At 36.8% G+C, this 26586-nt stretch overlaps 3 protein-coding genes across 12 annotated transcripts; 1 reads left to right on the top strand and 2 right to left on the bottom strand.

Annotated features, from left to right (window-relative positions):
* Nucleotides 1-1853: 1853 nt before the first annotated feature.
* On the bottom strand, nt 1854-5218 carry chst14 (carbohydrate sulfotransferase 14). The gene is made up of 2 exons (XM_039692412.2): nt 4718-5218; nt 1854-3328 (listed from the first exon to the last, which is right to left on the bottom strand). The coding sequence occupies exons 1-2, from the start codon at nt 4988-4990 to the stop codon at nt 2501-2503; spliced, it is 1101 nt and encodes a 366-aa protein (XP_039548346.1). The 5' UTR covers nt 4991-5218; the 3' UTR covers nt 1854-2500.
* Nucleotides 5219-5954: 736 nt separating this feature from the next.
* exoc1 (exocyst complex component 1) lies at nt 5955-19618 on the bottom strand. 9 transcript variants are annotated; one of them, XM_089118607.1, is made up of 22 exons: nt 19459-19618; nt 18858-18989; nt 18625-18755; nt 18259-18285; nt 17776-17935; nt 17464-17481; nt 16643-16830; nt 16202-16429; nt 15563-15695; nt 15361-15470; nt 15092-15160; nt 13531-13680; nt 12217-12325; nt 11065-11109; nt 10394-10557; nt 9082-9183; nt 7987-8060; nt 7656-7884; nt 7389-7572; nt 6853-7052; nt 6529-6723; nt 5955-6405 (listed from the first exon to the last, which is right to left on the bottom strand). In XM_089118607.1, exons 2-22 carry the CDS (start codon nt 18979-18981, stop codon nt 6253-6255), a joined length of 2793 nt encoding a protein of 930 aa, XP_088974733.1. In that variant the 5' UTR covers nt 18982-18989; nt 19459-19618; the 3' UTR covers nt 5955-6252. The 9 variants fall into 9 exon arrangements, with proteins under 9 accessions (XP_088974733.1, XP_088974734.1, XP_039548337.2 ...); XM_089118608.1 differs by having other exon boundaries at nt 19468-19612; XM_039692403.2 differs by lacking the exon at nt 18259-18285.
* A 373-nt stretch (nt 19619-19991) lies between these two features.
* LOC120493443 (ectonucleotide pyrophosphatase/phosphodiesterase family member 7) lies at nt 19992-26548 on the top strand. 2 transcript variants are annotated; one of them, XM_089118615.1, is made up of 7 exons: nt 19992-21215; nt 21291-21462; nt 21776-21903; nt 22887-23032; nt 23499-24125; nt 25425-25656; nt 25783-26548. In XM_089118615.1, the coding sequence occupies exons 3-7, from the start codon at nt 21870-21872 to the stop codon at nt 25854-25856; spliced, it is 1113 nt and encodes a 370-aa protein (XP_088974741.1). In that variant the 5' UTR covers nt 19992-21215; nt 21291-21462; nt 21776-21869; the 3' UTR covers nt 25857-26548. The 2 variants fall into 2 exon arrangements, with proteins under 2 accessions (XP_088974741.1, XP_039547981.1); XM_039692047.2 differs by lacking the exons at nt 19992-21215; nt 21291-21462 and having other exon boundaries at nt 21634-21903.
* Nucleotides 26549-26586: the final 38 nt, after the last annotated feature.

Raw genomic sequence — 26586 nt, forward strand, 5'->3', positions numbered from 1 at the left:
ACGGTTTGACTGAAAAATGTCAAAATTGAAAATACTGTGGAAATAAAGACACCTACATCTTGATGGATGCCCTTGAGGTAAGCTAAAACTTATACAAAATTAATTTCAAAGTCAACTATATCCCTTTAACAAGATAGGCGTGCTGAACATTTCCCCCCATTTTGAATGTTTCATCTTATTTTGATACGTAATTAATTGTAGTGCTTAGCTGCTTGCTAAGCAATGCTATTGCTCATATTCAAGTATAAACTAATTTTGGACCATTTGCTACACACTAGAATGACACTTCAAATCACGCGGTTTGTTAGTATGCTATGTGCAATTATCAAACTATTCTTGTTCAGGGCTAGCAATAAAACAATCCCAGCAGAGGAATAACTCTACCAGTATGTCATTGAGACGTGAGGTGTCAGCTCTTGACTTGAATTAAGCATCTACCACAAAACCCACAGAATGTCACACAGGATGTGTTTTTGCATCAAAGTTTACGCAGTGGAATGAGCGAAAACATATGGTCTTACTATATTTTTTTAATTTTTGTTTTGTTTTTTAAGTTAAACTTTTAAGTAATCTTTAGCACTGCGTTTTTAGGATGGCCTCATGCACGAGGCGCTAGTTGAATACACTACGTTAGTTGAATACATCCGTCTACTCTAGACGTGACATGGAAATCAATGGAAATGCAATCACATTTTCTGTGTGGATGGCCTCTATTAACTCATTGGCAATGCACTAAAAACTACTTGGATAGGTCTGGGGAACAAAAAAAAAATATTTCAGGAACTTTGTAACAAAAATTAATATTCACAGAACATTCTGGAAACCAAAAGCTGTTGGCTACTCTGACAACCACTCATAACATCCTAGCATGGCATGGACAAATAAACACCATTATAAAGGTGCGTTCACACAGCAAGAACTATGTTGGCATCAATACCAACCGATGATGGCGTTCTGTTACTGTAAGCACACTGCAGTTATGTTGTCTGCCCCTTTAAATTCTTGAGTTCTTCAAAGCCAGATAGATTCTGATTGGCTGTCAATGTTTTTCATTATTCATCAGCTGAAATATACAGCTTTCCAACAACATTGTTAATATAGTTGTGGTTTGGATTGTGCTATTCTTTGACGACTTTAAAAAATGTGCTTATTGTTATAGTTTTTGGCATGTACGGCTCTTAAGTTTACTTTTAGTATACCCGTGTATTTTTCCAGACTGCATTTTTCTATTCATATGTTGTGTCAATGCAACATGACATCATGACTTTTGCGTAAACATATACGCCACTTTCGAGTCAGGTGGCGTGTGTTATCTCTACGCATTTTGAGCTATCCGCGTGTATGCATGTATGTCTACGCCATTAACGTCCGCGTCATTCCGCGTGTCTGTACACGCAGTCAAATCTCCAGTCAAAATGCCATTAACCCCAGTGACAGTTAGGTTTAGGGACGGGGTTGAGGTAACTCGTATATTTATATAACATTAAGTCAACGGCGTTCATAAACACGCTGAAAGGCGATTATGTGTCTTGATAGCACGCCAAAAATGGAAATACGAATTGGCGTGTCATACACACGCTACTTCATGAGATCAGTCTGGTCAATGAGTTATTAAGTAGAAATCGAATAAGAATGATTCGCTGAATAAAGTTGACGATACTCACGTTTCGGCTTTTGGGTGTGAACTGAGCTTTCACTTAGAGCTTTCAGTTTCACTGCTTTCATTAGATTCTTTTTTTTTTATTTTGCCTGTGGGATTCAAAACACTTTTAGCTTGTTATTAGCTGTTCTGTTACAATAAATATTATGCTCCGTCCAAGAAAAGAAAAAAACAAAAACATAATTCCAGCCTGTGGATTTCTAAGATTTTTTATTTCCTCATTGTACAGTACTTCTGCTTTTGGATGTGAAACTGCATTCTTTAGAACCTCTTTAGGGATTCAACTCAGAGCCTCATCTTTTCAGAGGAAGCAGCAGATGGGAAGGGTTCAAGTTTGTGGTCAAAAATATTTGTTTTGGTCGTATGAAATAACACTGCGGAACGGTTCATTACATACAAACAGGAATTGCCTCAAGAAATTTTCTAACAAATTTTCTCAATTCGAGCATCACGTTTCATTTGTGTAAAAGGATTAAACAAATCAACAAAGAAAACAATGGGGGTGACAGCAGAATTAACTATGATTATTAAAGTAAATGAAGGAAAATAAAATGATGGAAGCATCTGCTTACTGATATAAAACACATAATAGTCTTGCGCACAGCACAATGTTTTTCATTTTATGCCCATATGGACATAATACTGCATCTCATTATAAAAAATTAGCTTTTCCAGTTTTAAATAGTGGTTTGAACTTAAATACCTCTCAAAAACTACTGAGGGTTTTATATTCAAATATTTATTAAATTCTGTACAGGTAAAAAAAAAAAAAAAAGATTTAAAATCTTAACATATTGAAAGATTACAGTCTTATAAAGCAGGTATAAACCAATGTCTTTGTTAATGCCTACAATATTCAGTGGTTGTGTTGGGTAAAGGATAACCGAACAGAGAAAAGTCCAGAATATATTTGGGCAGAAGATCTTTGAGGAACTTCTGTGGCACAGTGCAAAGGTAATAATGTAGCGTTTCTTTGGTGACTGGTTTGTACCACGTCTGTCGTTCAGGAAAACCTATGTGCTGCGGTGCTCCAACACGTTCCAGAACGTAAGCCGCATCGCTCTCCAGCCTTTCGTACGAGCCAATGAAGTCATATTCTATGGCACAGGGTTGGCATAGGTTGTAGATGGGCATCCAGTGTTCATTCATCCTCTCCGGGTCTTCATCAAGTAAATAACGTACAAACTCTGTGAATGTCACGTCATTTCCTGCTATTTTTTTATCCTTCGCGTAGCCTTTTCTATAGCGCCGTATAATCTCTGCACCGTATTTACGCTGATACGCCTCGATTTCGCCAAACTTGTTCCGATATGCAGAAAGCAAGCGGGCCATCGGCTCCCGCACAAACATGAATTTAAAATAATGGCGTAATCGATGACGAATCTCTTCTGGCGAAAGGTCAGACAGGAAGAGCAAATCAGCACGATGATCCATCTTCACTTTGACGTCCACGTTGGCTAGAGCGCCACTCAGTACTTTCAGCACTCGTTTCCAATTGGAACAGGCCACTTTGGGGACGTAGCAGTACAGGAAGTGATGCTCGTCATTCACTAGTATGTGCTGAAGGAGAGTCTTCCTCTGCAGCGGACTGAGAGACCACACACTGTGAGCCGTGTTCTTCTGACCGCACATTGATCTTATGGTGCGATTACGGATTTCCTGTACAATCTGGGGGACAGACGCATATACATATTTAGCACAAAATAAAGACATAAAAACTTGAATGCAGAAAGTGTCAAATTTTCAATCGGTAATAGTTATACCAAAAATATAAACACTATATGAATTTTGCTGTGGAGAGAGAACAGATGTAGTTTCGAGGCGCAGGAAAGGTTAAAGTTGTTTTGTGATGTTGTGTATCGTATACCAACACGTTTTTTTACAAAATTACATTTACTCTGGACATTCATCATCATTGGATCATATCCTGCGCTGAAGGCTTATTCAGGAATCATTTTTTAGGATACAAGCACAAGGAAACTTGCAAAATCTTGCAAAATATATGAATGAGTGTGTTCACTTTCAATGTTAAAAAAATCAACAGTGAAATTATTATAAGCATTGAATAGAATACCATGTATATTAATTTTACAATATCGTCATTTTACTTTAATCAACATCACAATCTAATAATCTAGATTTTATTACAGTGCTTGAGCGAGCTGAAGGTAGCTGAAATGTCATGTGATTGCACGCTTCTGTCAAGTGCACAGCAGGAATCTTAACTTCAAAGAATTGGCCCAAGTTTCCATTTCATATCTTGGCTTGAAGTTAAGCAGTTGTTTAATATTTTCTGGAACGAAATATGGAGTTTCTCGTACCATCAAATATGCTTTCCATATGCTAAGTTTAGCCAAGTCCATCTTATCTACCAGATGAGTAATAATAGGTCAGAATAATAGGAGTAATAGAATATAAATAGTATAAATCGGACTTAACGCCTTAAAATCACTACTTTACTCTACTGTCCAGGAGTTACAGAAAAAAACTGCTATAATGCTAGAGGAAAAGATGTTGAGAACTTTTCCACTGAAAAAAAAAAGCATGATTACACATTGACTATCTGAATGTTTTTATTTCTTTTCTTGCTAGTTACTCGAGAGTAGTGCACTAGCTAGGCTGGGCAAATAAAGAACAAGACATTTTAGGATTATTTGGGGTTTTAACAGGAAAACTATCATCAAATGAAACCTAACAAACTTCAAACTCGATTGAAAAGTGTGTTTGTGCGTTATTTATTTTTAAATGATCACTTTGTCGTACATTTATAGATTTGTAAAGCAAATATATTCATACATTGTGTGGGTAAAGGGTCAAAGTCATATTTTTTGACACCGTACTGTATATGACCTGTCTCAAAACTGCCATCCCCCAATGTTTAGGTATGCAGCTCATTATGTTTTGACTTGCTGGAGTTAATGATGTCCAGACTCGCGAAACTCAAAGAAAGTCTGATTATTACATGTAAACATACAAAAAAATGTTGATGAATTTCACAAAATACGTCGCTGTGTTCATTCACATTCTAATGAACTTGCGTCTCCTCGCTTACATTACCTGAGACTCCACGTCCACAGCTGCGTCGCTACTCCTCATTCGGTACTCCACTTTCTTCCCGTTGGCTCGTGGCGGCGGAGTCTGCACGCTGTTCAGCATTCCTTTCTCTATCATGAGCAACAGGCCTCCGGATGCCACGATCACGGCGAACGTCAGCACCGAAGGCACGACAGCAGAGTGTCTTCGCACGGTGGTCGCGCTCACGGGCGGTCTGAAGTGGATCAGGGATCCGCTCGCTCGTTTAATCTCGTACTCCTTCTTGCGAGGAGGCATAGTGAATCACATGCATTAAAGAGTCCGTCCGTTTGTCGAGGCACAGTGAGTGACTCAAAATACAGAAATTGATCAACACACATCCATCGCTTCAGGGAAGCAACCAACTCTTCTGACTTCAGATGGAAGAAGAAAAAGCTGCGCTATAGTATGGGGGTTGGGTAGCAGCAGATTTCGGGGGAAACTAGTCATAACTTCCAACTAGTGGTGGAGCACTTGAAAGTAGACTTCTTAAAGGGACAGTTAACCCAAAAATGAGAACTTATTAATTACGCACGTTCCAAACCCGGAAGACTTTCGTCAATATTCGAAACACAAATGAAGAGCTTTTGATGAGATTTTAGATCTCTGTCCCTCCATTGATGACTGTACACTACCAGTGCGACAATTCAAAAAAGTTCACAAAGAGATCACAAAACTTTTCCGTTTATGAATTGAGAGGTTTGGTCCAAATTTTCAATTTTTGAAATTTTCCAAATATTTTCAAATTTTGGTTCAAATTTAATAAACTCGAGTGAACATGATTGAGCTTGCTTACCACAACTGATGCGAGTTCATGAATGTTTATATGTGAATAAATTCAATCATATACAGCGATCGTGTCTCTTCAGAATATTTGGACAAAACCGCTCAGTTTATGGGTGTTTTAAGATCTCCTTTTGAACTTTTTAAAGTGACATAGAGGTAGTTGTGTTGCTGTCAATGGAGGGACAGAAAGCTGTCATATCTCAGTCCACCTCACAACTATGACATCGATAACAACACAGAAGAACAACATTATTGTAGTCACTTAAGATTCAGGTTAATTTTTTTTATGAACAATAGAGACATAAATCAGAATCAGACAACAGAACAGCATGGTCTGGACACTAATATTGTTGTTATTGTAATTGGCATGAAGTGAACAGACGACTATCTGCTGTATAATCAACAATACATTACAAGAATAACGAAATAAAGAAAATTTACTTTAAAAATGATGCTTTATTTACTTTCATATGACTCCAGGCCGTTTATTTTGTGATTTTCTTTAAAGAACATTCTCATACTCATCAGCATTCATGTGCATGAAAGATCAGCAACACACATTTTTAGTGTTGAGTGTAATAAAAAAAAAAGTCCAGTCATTTGCGATTCACTAAACTAAAGTTATATGAAGCATTGTTGGTTTTCAGTGTTAGTTCCCTTAAATGCACTATAATATATGTACAAATTAAGCACTCATTCTCTCCCTCTCACTCACTATGACTCAGCTTCCTGTTTTAGTGGGACTGAGCGATACTGGAGAAGTACTCCAGCATGTCTTGAATGGTGAACTCCATAGTGATGCCAGACCCCGGGTAGCAACGGTTTATCAAGCCCTCAAAGTGCTTGTATTGCCGAATGAACTCGTCCTGCATGGAGTGCCAAACAACCTAATGGACAGATCAAAGATCACATTTAAACTGACATTCTCAAGAATCTCAAAAGATTATGAATCCTACCATAATCAATTTAGCCATTTAGGGTTTCATTATTTGACTGTTGTTCTTTTTCACCTGTAACAGACTCTCCTCCTCACACAGGTGCTTATCCACCTTCCTGTAGAGGTTGTCCAGGCCCTTTTTCACCTCTTTGCCAGGGTATTCTTTAATAACTTTACGCAATTCCTGTTTATTGAAGGCCAGTTGGTAGCTCACTTCTTCTTCTCGCACGCCCTGGGCTACGCGAGCCTCTACACCCTCAAAGAAGTGCTGCAAGATGTGAAGACAATTAACCATGGTCCAGGACACTTATTACACTCTAATGCAAAGATGAAGACTCATTTACACAGATGTACTGGAAAACTTCTCAATCCAGGTTTCCATAAAGATTTGTCTCACATTTAGTTTCTCCAGCGGTTGACCCAGTGAGTTGATGACGTAGGACTGCAGATGATCGGTGTATTTCTGCTTGGCGTCCTTTCTCTCTGCCTCCAGACAGGAGATCTTGAGGCTGGACAGAGTTGAGAAGATATGGTGGAAGTTCTCCATCATCACCACATTAAGTGGAGTCTTCTGGCTTTCACTGGCCACTTTCTCCACTATGGATACACAAACAGACAAGAGTGTGGAAAACAAACGATATAGCAAAACCGGAAATATTCAAAATCTAAACCTGATTACATATAGTATATAAAGAAAACATCAAATATTTTCCATAACTCTAATACAGTCACAATGTTCAACAATGTTAAGTACCATTAGTCTGTTGCATCAGAATAAAAAACTAAAACTAAAAGAACTCTGGTTTTCAATCTTTATATTTCAAAAAATGTCTGAAGCATAGCAATTCAAGTGATTTAGAGCTTCTCCTGCATTCTCACATCTAATCAAGATTTACTAAATGTATGAAAGGTCTGGTTGGTTATGACCCTCACCATTATGGAACACGGCTTTAATGAGTTTGATGTAGGCTTTATCCAGATCACCCCGTCGCTCTGCGTTTCGGAAAATAGCCTCAGCCAGCTTGGCAAACTCCTCAAAGCCAGTGACAAACGGCAGAATGCCCACTTTACTCTTCTTTGAAATCTTCACTTCCTCCATCTGACGAATCTGGACCAACTGAAAGAGCAACAGAAACATCAGAAGATTCAGATGCTTGTCTCAACATCAATAAAAAGATGCTTATCATGAGCTCAACTTACGATGCATTTATCAAAGTTTCTCTTGACAGTGACCAGCACATTGCCCAGTGTTGTGCTGAGATATGAGGCGGGATCGACATTTTCGGCTGTCCAGACGTGGTGACTCATCTTCACAAGCATGTAGAGTGAGTTGAAGCTGTCTATCTTGTCACCTAAAGCTATCAGACTGTTCAGCTCCGTCTCGATGCTCTGAAAGATCTTATTCATCATCATCCGAACCATGTCCTTACTGCAAGAGAAATGGATGTACGATCATTTTTTGCATTTGAAGGCTTTTTTGATCTGACTGTTAAATGGATGACTGATAGAGCTCAAGAGAACTGTGACTCACTCAGATATTGAATATCTATGTTCACTGGTGGGTCTGGAGTGCACTGTTCCATCGGTGTCATCCACATTCTCTGCCTAATGAGGCATTTAGAACATCATTAAAGGTGACATATTATGCCGCTTTTCACACGATGTAATATAAATCCAACATGATATCATGACTTTTGCGTAAACATATACGCCACTTTCGAGTCAGGTGGCGTGTTATCTCCACGCATTGTGTGCTATCCGCGTGTATCCGTGTGTATGCGTATATGTCTACGCCATTAACGTCCGCGTCATTCCGCGTGTCTGAACACGCAGTCAAATCTCCAGTCATAAATGCCATTAACCCCAGTGACGGTTAATTTTAGGGATGGGGTTGAGGCAAGTCATATCTTTTTTTTACCTAGGATGGTAAGGGAACAGTCATAAATGCCATTAACCCCAGTGACGGTTAGGTTTAGGGACGGGGTTGAGGTAAGTCATATATTTATATAACGTTAAGTCAACGGCGTTCATAAACACGCTGAAAGGCGATTATGCGTCTTGATAGCACGCCAAAAATGGAAATACGAATTGGCGTGTCATACACACGCTACTTCATGAGATCAGTCTGATAAATCTATGGGGTCCCCAGAATGTGTCTGTGAAATTTCAGCTCAAAATACCCTCCAGATCATTTATTATAGCTTGTCACATTTACCCATTTTTGGGTGTGAGAAAAAACACTCCGTTTTTGTGTGTGTCCCTTTAAATGCAAACGAGTTTCTGCTCCCCGCCCACATTCAGAAGAATACAGCAACAAAACACACAAATAATCTTACTCATCTAAAATCTCAGAAATATCCAGTCGCAGAGTGCAGCCTTACAGAGAGACTGATGCTTTCACATGCTTCGGTAATTATGATAAATGCCAAAAGCCGACGTGTAAAATGCACATGAACACCCCCTCATGTGGTATTTTCCACTGGGCAACTCGTAGAATATTTTGATGCACGAGTTGCCGCGATGAGAAACCTTGGATCTTTCATAACCGGAGCAGTCAATATTACATACTGCACCTTTAAAAACACCATCAAACACAAATACAATACACGCAGTACAGTGTACTCACCTGAGCTAGTGTAGGATTTTGCTGCAGCTTGAAGAACTTGCTGATAAAGTCCTGTTCAGCCAGACACAGTGGCTCCAGCTCACTCAAAACCTGCTCAAAGATCTAGAAAACAGCACACAGAAAAGGCCACAAACCCTTAATGGACATATGTACACTACCGTTCAAAGGTTTGGAGTTCGTACAGTTTTTTTTCTTGTTGAATATTTTATTTTCGCTTTGTACTGTTCTACAACAGACAATACAAGACAAAGAAAAAGACAACAGGACTGGACTTTAGCTTTTCTAAAGGTATACAATTATTAACCTCCATGAACCACAGACTAATTTTAATAACAGTATCTGATTTCCACTTCTTGGCAAATAATACGTTTGAATTGGTGAAATTACCCAATAAACATTTATCTGGGTCTACTGGGAAGGTGAATCCATGTATAACAGATATAATACTACATTTGTTTTTTGCCAGAACACAGTAAATTAAATCAGTCATAGTGTCGGTCTAGATCTAGAGTTAAAATAAGATGTGATTCCTTCCTTGCTTGCATAGTATACTCCAAACTTTTCTATTTGTGCAAGTGCCTAAATCATGTTCCCATCTAATTTTAGATTTGTCTAATTCAGCTTGAGGTTTATTTGTCATCAGGTAATTATATATTCTGGAGATTATTTCTTTAAATAATAGAGTTACTCCAGCTGTAAAACTAGGCAATTTCAGTTGGGTTGGTAGGATTTTATAATATGTTTAAAAGAAGTGTCTTATGCTCACCAAGTCTGCATTTATTTTGATCAAAACTACAGTTTCAATGTATTATAAATGCTATTTATTCCTGTGATGGCAAAGCTAAATTTTCAGCATCATTATTACAGTCTTCAGTGTCACATGATCCTTTAGAAAACAATCTAAAATGCTGATTTGGTCCTCAAGAAATATTCCTTATGATTATCAAATGTTGAAAACAGTTGCATTATTTTTCTGTAGAAAGCATGATACATTTGTTACTTTTCTATAGTGAACAGATAAAAAATAGCATTTTTAAAAAATAGAACTTTTGTAACATTATAAAGGTCCTTTACTGTCATTTTTGATTAAATTTAATATGTCCTTGCTCAATAAAAGTAGGCCTTTTCATTTATTTTAAACAATACTAATAATAATCTTATTGACCCCAAACTTTTGAATGGTAGTGTAAGATTTAAAACATATTTTGCATGACAAATATCAATATTTATCTGCATTTGAAGTGAAAATTCAGAACCAATCAGCATCTTTAAATTGGGCCAGTACAATCCACAAGTCTTTGTGGCTTCATACCTTATCAAACCTAGTTCTGTCTGCTACGTCCAGGTCAGAGGCGGACATGTTGCCCATATCAAGCAGAGAAGATGACTGAGAGCGCCTGCTGTTAGAGCTGCTCACAGCGAGTTTATTCAGGCTTGAGGTGGAGCCTGTAAGCTTCCCAGAACTTCCATGCAGGCCTGAGAGAGACCATTAGAACATAAACCATTAGAGCATGAACTGGATGTTAAATATACCTGCCAGACGTACTTAATTCATATACAAATCACTTTTCTATATGGATAATTAAACTTACCTTGGCGAGCACGTTGATCTGAATGCAATGCAATGCAAGCAATCCAACTAACAATAATCTCATATAGATCATAGAGGATTTATTGCATGATAACAAAACCCTTTCCCTTTAACCCCTGATGCATTAACATTTAACATTTTAAAATTTGATATCATTGGACACGTTTGAGGTTAGGTTTGATCAAGAAAAAAAGTGAATAAGGTAAGATGAAATCCATAAAACGGTGCATGTAACTCAAGTTTAGAAAAGATTGTAAATATGTTTTGCATACACATGAAACATTGAAAATGAAGATAATGGTTTACTGCGTTTGTGTGGCAGATATGCCTTTTGACTAAGAGAGGAAGCAAGGCATTATGGGATAGGCATGGGATGAGGCACTGATACTTACTCTCCGTCTCCTGTTTGAGAGCACTCTCTTTCCGCGGAAGCGTGGCTGGAGGCCGGTTAGAAAGGCAGGCATCAGAGACAGAGACACGTTAGGCTTACAACATGCAGCATGGTGCCAGAGTTAGGGGTTAAAGGTCAAAGTTTTCAAATATGACATGCACTGCAGTGGCTGAATTTAGGCTAAGTAGAATTATGGCTCAGTGGCCATTTGGAAACAAAAAGCTCATTTTCTTTCATCATGTGGAGGAAAAAGCTGAGGCTGAGACTAGTAATGAAAGCTGGTTAAAAAACAAGAGGAACATCTTATTTACACCTGGAAGTTTCCCATCATAAGCAGGGAAAATAGGGATATAATTAATTTGTGCGTCAAATTAACTTACAAAGTAAAAATTAACGCACAATGTAATGATGGCAATTGATGCCTCTCGCGGTTCAAACAGGGCTGAGCAGTCGCGTTCATCATTACGTTGTGCGTCAAGTTCAGCTTCACCCTCACAGGAATAAATTATTTTAAAACATATTAACATAGAAAAAAATACTTTAAATTGTAATAATATTTCACAATATTTTACTGTATTTTTGATCAAATAAATGCAGCCTTGGTGAGCATAATGTTTTACATTTTTTACCAACCCCAAACATATGCACAGTAGTGTAAATAGTACTAAATAATACCCTTTTTATACTGTTTTGAAGCATTCAGTAAAATGCACTTCTAAACATCCTGAAATCTCATATATTCAGGTTTTTTCCCCACAAAACAATGTGAGTGTCATGCCTCTAGTGCACATGTAATGGCATACTCATGTGTAATAATACACACACTGTGGGCCATGCAGCACATGTCAGGACATTACAATGAAAACATGATGTAACACCATCATATCAGAGACAAGCGATGACTGACACCTCAATGATTTCACTACAAATTTAAGTCGGATAGTTAAAATTCAACTCTAAACTGTGTGTTTGTCATGTGGTGTAACATGAAAGAAAAACACAAGTAGATTACAAACAGCACACACACTATGACAAACGCACAACATAGCAAACACAAGACACACACTGACTAAAGATATAGCATGGGCAAAAATCCTGTTCCAAGAGTTTCTTGATAAACAAACAAAATAATTTGTTTTTATTGCGGTCTTACCAAATTTTCCTTTCCCATCTTTACTAGTGCCAGCCATTTTGATCTTTGCAACTTCAAAGAAATCCTTAATTTCCCGCTCATAGAGTCGGGTCATGTAATCCACGTAAGTCTGTAAAAAAACATAAGGGAGGATCAGGAATTTGACCAAATTCCAATTTTTTTTTATTTCTCAGCATTTTTTCTCATTTAGAAGAGGGTGTAAAGAACATCGGAAATAATGAGGAGAGAGACAGAGGGAACAAGTGAAATCCAACCAGAGTACACACAGCAACATCCAGGCCACAACAGTTATCTCATTTGGATTTTAAAGATTAATAATAGAAGAGGGTACAGACAAATGCATCTTAAACATTTGGGAATCAATTTGGAAGTGAGTGATGATGATCAGAAAAAGAATAATCATTCCAACTAAACCCTTAAATATGGCTTTGTCCTTGAGTTTATTGGGTTTAACGTCTATTGAATTACATTAACAGTACTATTAAGACTGAGCAGAGCTGAAATTAAATTTAACTGCTTTTATCCTCCACTTATGCTGCCATTCCAAAAGGAAAACCACCGGCTCTCAGAGTACATCAGGATAGGACATTGCAGTGTTATTATGATGGCATTTTAATGCTGCTTACTGTAACTGATGGTCATATTTGATAATAGACTTTATCAGGGTTTTTTTTTTGTTTTATTACTGTTGGTGATGTAATTGTTTTTAAAAGTCCCAATTATGATCTTAAGGGATAAATTAAAATGGGCCTACTTACTTTCTTAATGCAAGTTGGGTATGTACACCATTCAACAATTCATATTAATAAGTGAATGATTCGTCAGTGCATGTTATTTCAGAGAAAAAAAAAATATTTTTGTAATTTTAAACCTCTAAAAACAGCCTTCCTGCTCTGCTGATGTCACTTAGGCTGTGCCTACTATCGGAGATTGTTAACTTAAGATAGCTATTGAGACATTTGTTTAGCATATTCTTCATTCATTCTGATATACATGTAACATACTTTGTAACATACTTTTGTTCTCAGTAAAACTGGTCACAAACAGCAATTCACTATGACTTAAATGAGAATCTTATTGTGATGCTGTAATGTAATAATCTGTAGTGCTACGAAAAGTAAGAATGTTATAGGATTTAATAATGTTTTTGTCCTTGACTTTTGCCACATGCTCTACTGATTAGAGTTTCCATACACTTTAATGACTATCAAGACGGAACAATTTGTATAAATGTGACAGAATGCTTCCAAACCTCATTGTTGCCTGATATCAGTCATGATAATCAAGGCAGCGATGAAAGTGAGAAACACTCACCCTGGAGAGGCCCTCATATTTCTCCCTCTGGGTGTTCTTCAGCCACTCCATCAGTTTGGCATATCTGAGCAGGTCTCTGTGCAGAGGGCTGTGTTTGGGTAGTGTCAGGTCAGCTGTGTGCTGGGACAGTGTGGAGCTCTGATCATGTCCCTACACACAAACACACAGACAGAATTAGTGAGTGGAAACACTTCGAAGCAAGTTAATATTAAGGAAAACACACAAACTCTCACTCCCACACAGGGCTGGGACAAAATACAGATTTTCTGATTAATCGTGATCTTTATTAGACCAATTTTAATATCGAAGTCCCATGTTTGAAAACATATTTTACAAAATCTGCTGACACTGCCATGGACATGAGGATAAGACATTGTAGTAATATTATGATAGCATTTTAATGGCTACTGTAACTGATGATAAGGGTACAGTGTGAGGGGTTACAAATGATAATGGACTTATATAATGCAACATTTCGTGGACTTACATTATTTGAACAGAAGTCCCATTGACTTATGTTTGCTCTATGACTATTTTCAGTGGCTGTGTAAAAATATATTTTAAAAATCAGATTTGTGAACATAAATTCGCAGTCTGTATTGAATGTGATTTAATAAATGACTTGTTTACAGAAAATGAATGGTAAAATAACTGTTTTTTTTTATTGAGAAGTCCTTGTGGGCTGCAAGCAAAAACAAATTCGAGAAAAAGAAAAAAGTCCTGAAGGAACCAGTTCAATTTCAGTGAATCAAAAACATACAGCATGACCAGTCTGATTTATGAACAAATTACTCTTATGAACAGGTTATTTTTAGTGAATCAAAACATAGAGTGTGACCGTGCAGTTTAATTTATGAACTGGTTATTTTCACTTAATTAAAAACATACTGTACAACCAGAGTTGCCCTATTAAAAAAAGTGTACAGCAGCAGAAGAGAGAGAATATCTTCCTTACAGAAAATGGACATTATGATGGAATCAAATCTAGAGTTTGTGTATTGGTGTCAAAATAAATGTTGAAATCTGTATAAACACCCAGCCCTACTATCACACAAAAGATTGCTGTTAAATTACAGTGACACCGAGTTCAAACCGTTACCATAATTAGTTGGGTAACAACCACCAAGCGTCACAAATCCATGAACACTGCCACAAAAAATTCTCACATTCAATCAGTTCCTCTCAATGCATCTATAAAACATCCATATCATAAAGGCAAACACTACAGGAACTGCATGCTGACTAGGCCATATCTTCTCACGAGCATCCCATAATTCCATCGGAGAGTGAGCAAAACAAGGCAATGAAGACCCCTTCACATCTTCAGGGGACAAAATCAGCAACTACTAACACAAGTATGATGTTGGCAAGGAGGTTTATGGGGAGATCATCTTAGAAGCCTAAGATGAGAACGTTTGGATTACATCACCATGAACATGCTTAAATGAAATGTTTCCATGGAGAGAGAAGCACTGATGAGACAGTTAGGTCTAAGAAAGAGGAGTTGCGTGACTGTTAAGAGTGGGCGGGTCAAACAGGATGCTGGAGTGGGCGTACTCACAGGGAGTGACAGACAGGACGACCTATAGAACTGAGGGATGGTCATTTTGAAGTGACTGAAGTGGTTGAACTGACAGAGGAACAGAAAGCACAGTGTAGTAAAGGGATATAGAGAGACACGACTGGTGGCCAAACAGGAACACAGGAGAAAGAATCAATCACAGACAGAGGTAGATAAAAGACTCATAGAAAAAAAGGAAAGAAAGCCCATTGCCATACATTTAAGGTGTGCATGTACTTTACCTGTGTACTACATGTGGAATATGTTACCTGGTGCACAAACACGTTGTTGAGGTGGTTGGTGAGACGGCGGGCAAAGGCATCTCTGAGTTCAGAAAAAAGATGCTGCTGCTGCTTGACTGCCATCAGCTTATCGTGACCTGAACATAATGCAAACATTAGCAATAATGCTCATGCTCACCTGAAAGTGCTCTTATCACAAAATGAGTGATGTACAGTATGAGAGCAGTACCTGGTTTGAGCGCTACATTCATGCACTGTGACAGAGCCTCAGAAGCGTTGATGCAGGCCTCGATGCCCTTAGGAGAAGACAAATCTCCTTCTTGCAAAGCCTTGATGTGCCCTTTTGATAGATCCATGTAGTTCTACCACGAATAAAAAAAAAAAGTTAAAGCGTTAATAATGGACGAATTCTAATCATACCAATAATCTTTTATTGGAGTTTCGTTTTAATATTAAAACACAAGCAGTACAGAAGCACACTATTTGCTTGCCATGGTATTTTAAATAAATAAATAAGTTTATATAAACAGAAGTTTATATAAAATATGTGGCATGCAGCTCTCTTTTGCGAGACACGAGTGCAACTGTCAAAGGTGACAGTCTAAAAAACGTGTTCAGTGTGACAGCTTGGTTGCGGTTTTGACATAACCTAGATGTTCTCCACATTGAGCTTCTCATTGAGTTTTAAATTAGTTCAACTGGATAGGCTAGCAAAAACATTAAAATGCAACAACGATTCTTACATATCACCGCATCTCGAGCATCTCCTTTTTGCATTCGAATCTGGGTTTTTTTTTTTTCAATTCTATGATTATTCAAGATTCTAATTTTTATTTGACAGCCCAACTGTGCTCTATCTATAACATACCACGAGGAACTGGATCTCATCCAGTAGTTTGCCGTTGTTGGTGTTGCTAATCTGAATGAGGCGGTTGCTCTGGGAGATCTGGTCCATCTGCTCCTTCACGCTCTGCAGCATCTCCTCGTAACTGAGCAACTTGCCTTCGATGTTATCCACCTCTGACAGAGCCTGATCCAGCAGCTGCATCAGGATGTTCACCTGCTTCTCAGAGGCCATGATGGACTGGATGTTAGCCTGAGGAGAAAAGAAGAAATATTATCATTCACGAACACCAAAAATAAACCCATTTCATTTTTGATATGGGACTATCCACTATTCCCTAATCAGACAAACTTTAAGAACATTTAGCTCAACATTTAGATAATTACTGCACGCTCAATATAGATAATGGTTCTGATGAAATCCCGATGAACTACTTCTATTGTTAACAAACTTTAATAAACTCACCCCATCTAGGACCTGTAGCTCACGGGACAGTTTCTCAGCAAAGGCCTCTGCGTTGGAAATGGCGTACTCGCAGACCTCCATCATGCTCTCAATGTCCTGCTCCTCACGGGCGTTCAGCTCCTGGTAATCGTCCAGAGCATCCTCATCTCCTCCGGCTACACTCTGACTCTCTCCGCTCGGGACCGACTCTGGGGGAAAGGAATGAGAAAGTGAGCATTACAACAGCACTCATATGGTCATCATATTGATGTAATATACTACCGTTTAAAAGTTGGTGGTCAGTATTGTTGTAATAGTGCAAATTATTACTTTTATTCAGCAAGGATGCATTAAATTAATCAAAAGTTAACTGTTCTTTTGAACTATCCATCAAAAAATCCTGAAAAAAAAGTCCACAAAAACCTTTTGATAATAGTAAGAAATGTTACCTGAGCAGCAAATCATTATTTTAGAATGATTTCTGAAGGATCATGTGACACTGAAGACAAGCAAATCAAATAAATGCAGCCTTGGTAAGCATAAGAGACTTAAAAATAATGTATTATTCATTTATAAAATCGTACCGATCCCAAGCTTTTGAACAGTATGTATGTGAGTATGTGAACTAAACTACTCCATAAATATAATGCAAGTAACACTTATTAAAATAAACACATGCACACAAACAAATCTAAAGAGTGAGCATTGTGCAAATGTTCCCTGATATCTGCATATGTGGTTTTAAAATTAATTAATGGAAGGAAAGAATGACCATTAATGAGGGGAACTGAAGAAGTGAAATGGAGGAGGATGGAAAATGGAAGAAAAAACAGCGTACAAACCTTCAGCTTTAGGAAGCTCTGGCCAGTGAGAGATTTAAAGAGAATAGCACAGATCAGGTTAAAGCATTAAGGGACACCCAAATAGACATTGCAGAAACCCAAAGAGCTCAGAAAAAGTAAAAGAGAGAGAACACTAGTTGCAGGAAAACAGAAACTAGTTTGAGTTCCTACCACTGCAAATGTAATAGTTATATGTATAAGCTTTAAGAATTGTTTCTATCAAAGGGCTAAGGTAATTACATATTAGAACCACACTGGTAGTTTAACAACATGCTATTATTTCCCCAGACCAGGAGCAGTAGTGAGCCATACCTTCCAGCAGCTGAGGACTGACGTTTACAAACTCCACTTTCTTGCGAAGGTAACGCTGGTTCAGTTTCCAGATACATGAGATGAACGAATTCTTCTCTGCAGTGCTGCTCGCCACCCACCGATAAACCTTCTCAAAATGGAGGTCAAACTCTGGATTTTCCTGAAGAATGGAAGAAATGAAAAAAAGTACAAGATTTTCTCAGTAAATTCAGGTCAATACCAATTTGATAATTATTTTATCTAATATGTTATGGCCAATAACCATATTAAGTACATTTTTCTAAATAATTAAAATATAAAACACTTTAAGTGCTACAAATAAATGTAGGCATCACAACATTAAAATATATTTGAGATTTAAATGATTAGTGTTTTTAAAGATTAACTTTAAGTGAGCATTAGGTGATGACAAGGGTAATGTAAAGTTTAAATGAAATTATTTAAATAATAATAATCCAATCAGTGTTGGTATTGTTAACTTAAATCGTTTTTTGTTAATTTTAAATCAAGCTGAAATAAAAGAAAATATAAATATTAGATGAAAAAAAAATAATAATAATAATATATAAATAATATATAAATAATAATAAAATAACACTGTATCCAGTATCACCCAATAACCAATCTGGGCTGCATTTCTCAAAAGCATTGTGAACTAAGATGACCAAAGAGACCATTGGTGGCAATAGCTCAATGCTCTTAGGCTTACAATACTTTTGGAAAATGCAGCCCTGGACAGTACAGATATATCATGCATCTAATATAATATTTAAGTAATAGATATTCTATTACTGATCTTTACTTCATGTCTGAATTGATATTGATAAAATTCCACATATGACCTCTGACCTTAGTGGCATCTTTGGCATCAACCTCTGTCAGGTCTCGTAGTTCCCAGGCCATCTGTCTCTTATAGAAATCTCCTTTATCTGACTTCTTCACTTTCACCACCTTCACCTGCACTGGACGCTCTGTAGTCACTGAGGATAATAAACAGAATTGATAAGGTAATATAATCGATAAACGTTTACTGATGTGATCTGGACATGGATATGCGGGGTCAGACTGTGTCTGTGTTCTACCTGTGGCACATAGGAAACAGTTCTTCTTCTTTTTTCCTGCCTTGCAGACATTGACGATGCTTAGCAGACGCTCGTCATTGGGGGTGAAAATATCCCTCTGAAGGGCGTGCTTGATGGCAGTCATGTTTATTCCTGAAATTAAAAGCACAATTGGGTCTTGGGAATCAGCAAACATAAGGCTACTTCCACTAAACATTTTGTACATAAACATAATGGGCATTCTGCTGGTCGATGCTATACTTACTATACTGATGGCCATAAAAATAGCACATTCATGTCAATTTCATTTTATTCATGTAAGTAACTTATCCATTATTCACAAATATGTACTGGAAAGTACCATGGGATCCATGAAAATACCACAGTAACGTTATATGAATATTGTAATTATTGTATTATAAACATTAGAATATTAGTTACACGCATAGTAAATACTAACAACTAATACTAATAACACCACTTTTTTTTTTAAAGGCAGAGATCGTGGCGTTTTATTTGTCATAATAACAGTTGTTTTAAATAAAAAGGTCAGCTGACACAATAAACAGCGCAGGGGCCTTTTTGAGAAGCTAATAAACCGCGACTAACTGTCGAATCTTACCTTACTTACATCCAATGGAGTGGCAAGAATGCTTTCTTTAACGCTTTGACTTGTATTTTGTTTAAAATAAAAGCTTGTTTTCCAAAATATCACATCAGCTGTCAGGGACCCAGCCCCGAAAGCAGTGTGAACACGAAAACAATAATGAGCACAAAAAAACTTAAACTTCCTACTTCCGGTAGTATTTCTGCATTAAAAGTCCCTTACGTGCATTATCATTAAAATGGAACAAACGTAGATATTATTGATTGTGGTGGTTAGCCTGCTATTTACACTTTAAGATATAAGGTTGGAAGTAGAGCTGTAGGAGCCATACACTGGGTTTGTTCGGGCTTTTATTATGTTTTCTCTTTTCTTTGCATTGTCGTGTACATTGTTTGATATAATCACAACAATTTAACGTAAGCAAGTATGGGGATTGAATTCAGGTCTTCTTGATTAAAGTCCAACGCTTTATCAACTGAGCCACTGAATCTATGGAGGGTGTATTGGATGGGGTTTTATTGGGGTTTGGTTTTATTTGTTGGAAAAATAAATATAGAAATATAATTTGACACAAGAGGGCAGTATAGCCCTATTTATGGTTTTGAGTTTAAACTAAACCGTGACATCTACACGTTTTCAAAAGTGGACCAACGTGATTATTTCACGTCTTGTCGTGATACCGGGTTGAAGAAATGTTGTTTTGGCCACTTTCTTTGATATAATCACATCAATTTAATGTAAGCAAGTATGGGAATTGAACTCAGGTCTTCTTGATTAAAGTCCAACGCTTTATCAACTCCGCTAAAGCTACTGAATCTGTCGAGCATGTATTGGATGGGGTTTTATTGGGGTTTGGTTTTATTTGTTGGAAAAATAAATATAGAAATATAATTTGACACAAGAGGGCAGTATAGCCCTATTTATGGTTTTGAAACCGTGACATCTCGTTTTCCAACACGCGCATGGTGACGTGACGTCATCGGTAACCGTGGGTGTGACCAGGGGTGTGTTGCCTGTATTAATTTGTGACTGTGCTCACCTGTGGGCAAGCTTGAGTTTGGATTATGGCTGCGGGGTGAGCATGGGGAGAAACTTTCTGTTGACCGTTACCATGATTGTCATCATTACTAACATTTCACTGATGTCTCTGATGTACCTTTGCACTGCACTGCTTACAACATGCATCACTCAAAGTAAGTGATTGGTTGTCTATGTATGTGAAATGGCGTAATATATGAATTGATTGCGATTTCACTTTTTTCATTTTAAATATTGTGTAATGTATTGTAATGTTGCTGTTTGTGCATGAATAGTATCTGCAAAGTTGCAGCGCTGAAAGCTCAATGTAAGCAGAGATATCGTCTTTTAAAATCAGGAAGTATATTGCCTACAAAAACGACTCGATTGGGACTACAACAGGGTTTTAGACGTCACTAACCCACCCATTTACATCAACCCCCCTCCGGAATATGCAAAAAAGGGCATGCGCATATTTCTGCGTCTCGTTGAGTGTGTTATGTTCACCAGCTGTCAGGTCTTCTGTGTTCGGGCTTCCCACGGACGTTGTAGTTCATCAACAATGGATACAATTTATGTTTGATTATGTTCCTGAAAATGACGATCGTAATTTAGCTCTCTGTGCTGCGCATTTTACGGAAGACAGCTTCCAGAATCTCCACGAATTCAACGCCGGATTCAACAAGAAACTGTTACTAAAACATGAAGCAGTTCCAACTTTAAAACCAGAGGCAGCAGTTGTTGGGCCACATCCTGTAAGTAGGCTAAGACTTAATCATTTTAAATGTATTTGAATGTATAATTTCAGACCTGTTATTTACATTTGACAGGAACACACATGCTCGTAAAGGTAATGGGCGCAAGTATCCGGACAACGTGCACTACTCAGTTTAGCCAATGACAACACACCGGCCCAAACTAACCAATCCTGTGGTGGTTTCATAGACTCGGGAAGTCAACTGGTCTTTCAAATGACAGAGGAGAACGCGGCTTACAATAAAGGTGAAATTTATGAAAAATAAGACTTTAAACCACGAATACATGTTATATTGCACCCCATAAACACAATCATGCAAAGAAAAAAACAGTAAACCACCCCTTTAAATCTATATGCTATATCTTATCAGTCCCCCTGATAACGCCTGGTAATAACACCAAGATCAGCTTTTGCTGATTTTCATTCTGCTTAACAGTCTCTCAAGATGAAGTCAGAACTTCTGCTGGTGTTGGCTTTGTCTCTCTGTGTGAGCAGTAAACCCCTGTCTGAAAGCAAGACATATAATAAGTTGTTGCTGATCTCTTTTGATGGTTTCAGGTGGGATTACGACCAAGATGTGGACACACCAAATCTGGACAAGCTTGTTAAAGAGGGAGTGAAGGCAAAGTACATTAATCCCCCAGCGATCACCATGACATCTCCATCACACTTTACAACCATTACTGGTAAGGCTCAACACTATATCTAATGAATGTTTGTATAGAATACACCCTTTACGTACAGAGGGGTGTACCACAAAAAGAGCAGAACAGAAGCTCTGACACATTCAAAGGCCCAATTCATTCAAACACTGAATTGGAATAGCTTTTGTAATGCATACTTAAATCAGCGGTTGTTTAAATCCCTTGCATAGGATTTGATTGGTTCGAGAAATTAGTTCATTCTGAGTCACTAAATATCCACTGATTAACAACTCAAACTTGAGATTAATATATATATATATATATATATATGTGTGTGTGTGTGTGTGTGTGTGTGTGTGTGTTTGAATACGTTTTAAATTAAAAACAATTGTTAATACTGTACATTTTAAAGAATATTAATTTTATAGCCTATTAATGAAATTGAATATTGTTTAATATAGTTTTGCAGAAATAAGTGCAAATATTCATGCTTCTGATTCACACAGATGTGTTGTGTGCCACCATAGCTTACTGTTTTAGTGTTCATATATGTTGGAGCCATATTCAGAATGTTAGGTATTAGCCTCTACAATATCCTTGTTCAGTCTGCATTATCATGATGTTCAAAGTCTTAAGCTGTGTATTGAGAGCTGAGCACACATAATTGGCCAATAACTTCAACCTCATTAAGTGGCACTGTACAAAGTTAGCATGAAATCCAACTTTAAGGTTGTTTACATAAGCAGTGTTCCAAATTCATAAACCTTGTTCAATGGCCGATTTATATCTCTTTACATTATGAGTAGGTCTATTGAGTTAAAAAAAAAAAAAGAAATGTGGGTCTACATGCACATTGTGATCACAATTAATCTTAGTTCATTTGAATCCACTATTTGACCACAGAGACCAATTGGTTGATATGAATGAATACAATTTTTAACATTATGTATAGTGACAATTAATACTGCCTATATATCTGTATAGCACGGTATAACAAAATGATTGTATCTTAATCTTTCATTTAGGGAGATGGATAGAGGATCATGGTGTGGTCCATAACTTGATGTTCAATGTTACAACTGGGTTGAGACTTACCCATAAGGCAACGCTTAAAAAATCAGAATGGTGGGATAATGGTGCTTTGCCACTGTGGATAACAGCCCAGAATCAGGTGAACTTGCTCCTCTGACAAGCTTTTTATGGGCAGATTGGCCCTCATTAATCATTCTTGCGTAGAAATGGTAATATAAGATCATATCTATGATCAAAAAGCTAGTCCCAGACTAAAGTGCATGTTTGAGATATTTTTAATGAAAGTACAAACATATCTTAATATAGCAGTGCCATTGTTTTTTCTCAAGATGCACACCAGTGATGTTTTTTTTCTAAGCCACATTTATAAAAAGCCACTTAAATGCCCTTATTAAACAAAGGTCTAATCCTGGCTTAGTCTAAGATCTTTTTGTGAAACTGGGCCTTTCAAAACCATTATTTAAAAAGAAAAGAAATTAAAGTGCTTCTGCCTTTTGACCAGTAGTTTAAATATGTCCTGTAAAATCATCCATCACTGTAAATTAATTGACACAAACCATATTGGCTCTTCCCTAATAACTTCTCCTACTGTATATATTTCAAAGGGTCTGAAAACAGCATCTTTTTTCTATCCTGGAGGAGGAGCAAAATACAGTGGGCAAGCTGTGGATCGTTCCCTGGTGGACGATCATGGTCAACCTGATGACAATGAAACAGATTGGCGGCAGAACATAGACACTGTTATGGGATGGTTCGCCAAAGAGAACTTTGACTTTGTTACTCTGTACTATGGAGAACCAGACAATGTGGGTCATACTGATGGCCCCGAAACTCAAGCGAGAAAAAAGATCATTGAACAGATCGACCGCACTATTGGCTACCTCAGGGAGGCAATTGACAATGCTGGTTTGACTGATCATCTTAACGTCATCCTGACCTCAGACCATGGCATGACCACTATCAAAAAGGCCACTGAGGTTAATGAGATAAAACTTAGCAATTACATGAGTTTCTTAAATCTATCCCGCTTTGACCTGCTCGACTATGGTGGGTTTGGGATGATCACACCTAAAGAGGGCAAAGAACAGGAAGTTTATAATGCCCTGAAGAATATGCATCCCAATCTGACGGTCTATAAGCAAGAAGAGATTCCTGAAAACTTTCACATAGGAAAACATGAGAGAATTCAACCTATAGTTCTTCTGGCAGACCTGGGGTTCAATATCAACTCTGTAAGTGGCTTTGGAAATTATTTTTAAAAATGATTTTACCCAATGGACCCTTTTCGCATTTCCGGGGTTCTCGGAAGCAGAATTCATCATAGTTGTGTAAACTTCTATAGCGGTGAATGGGAGATGACAGCAAATGTCATTTTTGTATTTCCATTTGCTCCAGTTTCAAAAGAAAAAAAATCTGTTATAGTGTTTCCATGACTGAGGGAAAAATATAGAGACTGGGGAGAAAGATGAAAAAAATGCCATCACTTCCTCAGCTGTTGTATTTGAAACTGGAAATAAAAGCTAGATTTAATTGCCGTAGTATATACACTTTAATTCAACTTAGCTCAAATGAAAACTTCATAACACGGTTAGCAGAACAACTAGGTAGCAGAAATACCAAAGGCAGACAAAGGAAACTGAATGAAAACCAGGTGAACATAATCAAAAAATGAAACAATCAATGGGAACTATGGAAACAAACTAGTGGCGGGAAAACAGGAACAAAGGAAACTTACACAAGAGCATAACCCTGACAGCAGCAGAGTTAATTTCTCTCTTTTTTACGGTAGGCTAATATAATGCAATATAAGCCTATAGCATTAAATTTCATTTTTTTAAAAGAAATTTTAAAAATGTACTAGATTTGCGATATTGATAAAGCTTAGTACAATCTGACAATATATTTAGCCAAACATGGTAATTAAAACATGCCGTACAAGCTCTACATTATTCAGCTAGTTTTTATCATTTATCAGTAACATATCCATAAAAATAAATATATTCGGTATATATTTTCATATATTCAATATTTTCATATTATTCAATATATTCATATATTTTAATATTTTTTTTGTTTTTTGTTTTTACAAAGAAATGTCTTAATGCTCACCAAAGCAGCATTGATTTGTATGTATATATATATATATATATATATATATTATCATTATCAATAAAAAAAAAATATATATATATATATATATATATATCATTGTTGCTGCTGAATATTTTTGTTGTTCTTTGATAAATAAAAGTTCTAAAGTACAAAATTTATTTGTAATAGAACTCTAGTGTAATATTATAAACGTCTACTGTCACTTTTGATCAATTTAATTCATCCTTGCTGAAAAAAAAAATTAAGATGAATTTCTTTCCAAAAAACAAATAAATAAAATCTGCCTTCCAAACAGTAGTGTAAATAGTAAATACTACCTCTAAGCTACATGTTTTGAGGTAGGAAGGGTCATTCTGTAAACAGCCTACCTGAATTAATCATACTGATTTCTATTCTAACAATGTTTTCTGTTTGTGCAGAGGATTATTTTGGATATCAACAAAGGAGATCATGGATTCAGTAATGAGGAAATGGATATGAAAATGATCTTTCGAGCCTTTGGACCAGACTTTAAGAATGATTTCTTGGCTGAGCCTTTTGACAGTGTCAGCATCTATCCGTTGATGTGTAAGATTTTGGGTGTGGTTCCAGAAGCCAACAATGGAAGTCTCAGTGACACCAAAGGCATGCTAGTGGATAACTTTGATGTTGGTAAGCATTTGACTCTCAGAAGAGGGTTTCATTCAAAATGGCCTTTTCTTTGAACCATTTTGTTTTTACTACCTGTGTGGATTTTAGAAATATTTAGTAACCAATTAATGCCATTCTTATTTGCAGGTGGTAGCAGTGGGAAAATCCAGGTGTCTTTTACTCTTCTGATACTAATGATAGTTATTTTAACCTTCATTTAAAGAGACTGAACAAACTACTTGTCAATAGCAACCAGCAAACGCTGAATGCATTTAAACAGTGTAATCACCTAAATGACTATTAAAGAGTATTGTTTTCTTCTTTCAATACCAAATGTGATGATGGTAATTGAACTTTTTCCTTTTATATTTATTATATCAAGACAAATAATACAAGTTTACTGAAAGTTTCACACATTTATGAAAAATAGCAAATATAAAGCGTGGTCACATTAGTCAGCAAAGTGTGAAAATGTGATCAATATGATTTTTTTTTTTTTTTTTGTGATTTACATTTACATGTGAGTTTTATTTTTTTTAAAATCCATTAATCCCACTCCCCTTTAAGTGCATAGAAAACATAAATATATACATTCTTTTAAGTTTAGAGTACTGGAAATACACAACAGGATCAATATTGTACACAATATAATACAAAGAGATTCTTTATGCATTATATACATTTCATGACCAAGAAATATTTAATTGAAATTGTAGAAGGGAAGAGGATTTTAGTCTGTGTTCTTGATTACATATTATGTATATTACATAAACACATAAAAAATACAATCTCACCGAGTGCATACAAAATTTGTTCGGGTACTGTCTAGAAAAGTTGACGCTCATATTCATTCGATTTCATATCAAGCTCATTCATCGTGAATGATGCAAAATTGACGCACATCTGGATTTTTTTTTTAAAATATATACCAGAGGAAAGTTCTTATAAAAT

Source organism: Pimephales promelas, chromosome 13 (assembly GCF_988280905.1).
Source record: "Pimephales promelas chromosome 13, fPimPro1.hap1.1, whole genome shotgun sequence".
NCBI lineage: Eukaryota > Metazoa > Chordata > Actinopteri > Cypriniformes > Leuciscidae > Pimephales > Pimephales promelas.

Bases quoted from the DNA above. Each gene is read 5' to 3' on its own strand.
- LOC120493443 (XM_039692047.2), top strand. From the start codon at position 21,663: ATGAAGTCAGAACTTCTGCTGGTGTTGGCTTTGTCTCTCTGTGTGAGC. The intron at 21,904-22,886 runs GTAAGGCTCAAC...TCTTTCATTTAG, and splicing joins ACACTTTACAACCATTACTG to GGAGATGGATAGAGGATCAT. The intron at 25,657-25,782 runs GTAAGCATTTGA...TCTTATTTGCAG, and splicing joins AGTGGATAACTTTGATGTTG to GTGGTAGCAGTGGGAAAATC.
- chst14 (XM_039692412.2), bottom strand. From the start codon at position 4,990: ATGCCTCCTCGCAAGAAGGAGTACGAGATTAAACGAGCGAGCGGATCC. The intron at 3,329-4,717 runs GTAATGTAAGCG...TCTGTCCCCCAG, and splicing joins CTGTGGACGTGGAGTCTCAG to ATTGTACAGGAAATCCGTAA.
- exoc1 (XM_089118607.1), bottom strand. From the start codon at position 18,981: ATGACTGCCATCAAGCACGCCCTTCAGAGGGATATTTTCACCCCCAAT. The intron at 16,430-16,642 runs GTGAGTTTATTA...TTTTCTCCTCAG, and splicing joins AGCTACAGGTCCTAGATGGG to GCTAACATCCAGTCCATCAT. The intron at 12,326-13,530 runs GTGAGTGTTTCT...GTTTTTTTACAG, and splicing joins AATATGAGGGCCTCTCCAGG to ACTTACGTGGATTACATGAC.